General features: G+C 35.0%; 1 protein-coding gene across 1 annotated transcript in view; it reads right to left on the reverse strand.

The window, feature by feature from the left end:
• LOC144964787 (fibroblast growth factor receptor 2-like) overlaps window positions 1-2,500 on the reverse strand; it is an 82,397-nt gene that overhangs the window by 19,514 nt on the left and 60,383 nt on the right. Inside the window, exon 7 of the mRNA XM_078899400.1 lies at window positions 514-637. Within this exon, the coding sequence (XP_078755526.1) occupies window positions 514-637 (124 nt within the window). The remainder of the gene's footprint in view (window positions 1-513; window positions 638-2,500) is intronic.

Genomic DNA, 2,500 nt, shown 5'->3' on the forward strand with positions numbered 1-2,500 from the left:
TTCGTAGGGGTTGCGTATGTAATGAAATACGAGTATGATGGAAGTGATAGAAAAGTGCTAGGAGACGGGGGGGGGGGGGGGGGGGGGGGGGGGGGGGGGGGAAGAGAGATATGTTTAAAGTTCAAAGGTTAAAGTACATGGGCTCCTTGGAAGGGGAGGGGAGTTTAGTGTGGAAATGAAGTAAATTGAACACACACACACACGAGAGAGAGAGAGAGAGAGAGAGAGAGAGAGAGAGAGAGAGAGAGAGAGAGAGAGAGAGAGAGAGAGAGAGAGAGAGAAGAACATAAAGAGAGAAACTGACAAAAAAAGGGATGGATATATATATAAATATATATATATATATATATATATATATATATGAGAGAGAGAGGGAGAGAGACAAAGAGAGAGTAGAGAGAGAGAGAGAGTAGAGAGAGAGAGTCGAGAGAGAGAGAGAGAGAGAGAGAGAGAGAGAGAGAGAGAGAGAGAGAGAGAGAGAGAATGTATAGAAGAGACATCGCTAATACTCACGTTTGATCGTCAATTCAATAGTCCAGTTGAGAGAGCCGTGGGTATTGGACACGACACACGTGTAATTCCCGGCATCGTCTAGGACAAGGTGTTTGATCACCAAACTGTACCTTCTTAATATCACCTAGGGACAGATGCAACATAAGGTGTCAAAAATGTTTTATCGTCATCATCATCATCACATCATCATCATCATCATCATCATCATCATCATCATTATTATTATCAATGTCTTTATTATTATTATTATCATTATTATTATTATTATTATTATTATTATTATTATTATTATTATTATTATTATTAGACGTCTATTATTATTACTATCATCATCATCATGATCATCATCTTTCTTCTTCTTCTTCTCATCATCATCATCATCATCATCATTATTCACCAGGTACTCATTCAAATCTGAGTGCAGTGGGTTATTCGTTTCAATTGCCAAAGGGACATAACACCGGAAAGACAAAATTTAATGTTGATCACTGTCACCCATCCAGTCCCTAATCATGACTGACTTAGTTACAATTAGAAGATGCTATCAACTGTACCGCGCAAAAAAATAAATAAATAAATTTATGTTATATATATATATATATATATATATATATATATATATATATATAAATATATATAATATATATATATATATATATATATATATATATAAGTTAATAAGAAAGGTAAAAAAGGCTCTCATCGCTTCTTCAATAAAACCAGTATAATATCATCTCATATCATCACACTTCTAACACATCATCATTCATAAAAACAGAACAACACACTCCTTTACTAAATCTGGCAACCACGCCCGATGAATCCATTGTTTCCTTTACAGTGCCAACCAACCACTCCGAAAACCCACAGAGATACAATTACTTCAAAGACAAATAGTCCCCGAGGGGGCCAAGAAAAATAAGATCCCCCGGCCAGGGAAATTTAATAAAACAATAAGGAAACAAAGTTGACGCGTTAGCAGAGATAGGCCACCACATGTAGAGAAGAAGAAAAAAAAAAAACAACCAAAACAACCAAAAAACAAAAAACAAAAAACAAAACAAAAACATACGATTCCCCGCTATATGCCATCACATGAAACAAACCTGTATTACAGTTCAAAATACATTAAGGTACATATGGATAAAATATGGGATCAGCGAGAAACAAACATTAGACGAGATGATTAATCTATACTTAAAACTAAAAAGTAGCCCTATAAATTAATACGAACCATTGGGAAACGCGGGCGGTAAGAATTCCTTACTTCCCTTTGATAGACACCAGAAAATCACATTAAAATCTGCCAAGCAGGCGTTCGGGGTTCGATACCCAATCGACGACGGCTGATTTTTTTTTTTTTCATGTACGTATTTTTCTTTTTGTTTTGTCTGGTACTGTTTCATACAAGGATCTTGAGAATTTTACATAAATGCCTGTGTCTGAATTAGGCTAGTCTATCACATAGCACATTCCGCTGGACATTGTAGATCCAGCGACACAATCCCTGCTGGATAGAGCACGGACTAACCCCCCCCCCCCCCCCCTCCTATATAAAATTACTTCACGGATTCGAAACCGGTTCATTTGTAAGTGATTGCTCTTTCGGTTTTCGAATTGGCAAAATTAAAAAAAAAAGAGTCTCTCTGATAATAATAATAATAATAATAATAATAATAATAATAATAATAATAATAATAATAATAATATAATAAATAATAATGATAATGATAATGATAATAATAATAATAATAATAATAATAATAATAATAATAATAATAATAATAATAATAATAATAATAATAATAACAATAACAATCGGTGGCATCGGGAATCCTCAAATTGGGGAGGAAGAGAAAGAAAAAAAAGGAAGGAAGGAAGAAGAGGAAGTCAGAAAGAATTATGAGAAGGCGGAGGAGGGTAAGAGGGGAGTGGTAGAAGGAAGAGGAAGAGGAAGAGGAGAAGGAGGAAAAAGGCCGAGGAGATG

This window comes from Berghia stephanieae, chromosome 2 (genome assembly GCF_034508935.2).
Source record: "Berghia stephanieae isolate SIO BIC M18660-M18661 chromosome 2, UCSD_Bste_1.3, whole genome shotgun sequence".
NCBI lineage: Eukaryota > Metazoa > Mollusca > Gastropoda > Nudibranchia > Aeolidiidae > Berghia > Berghia stephanieae.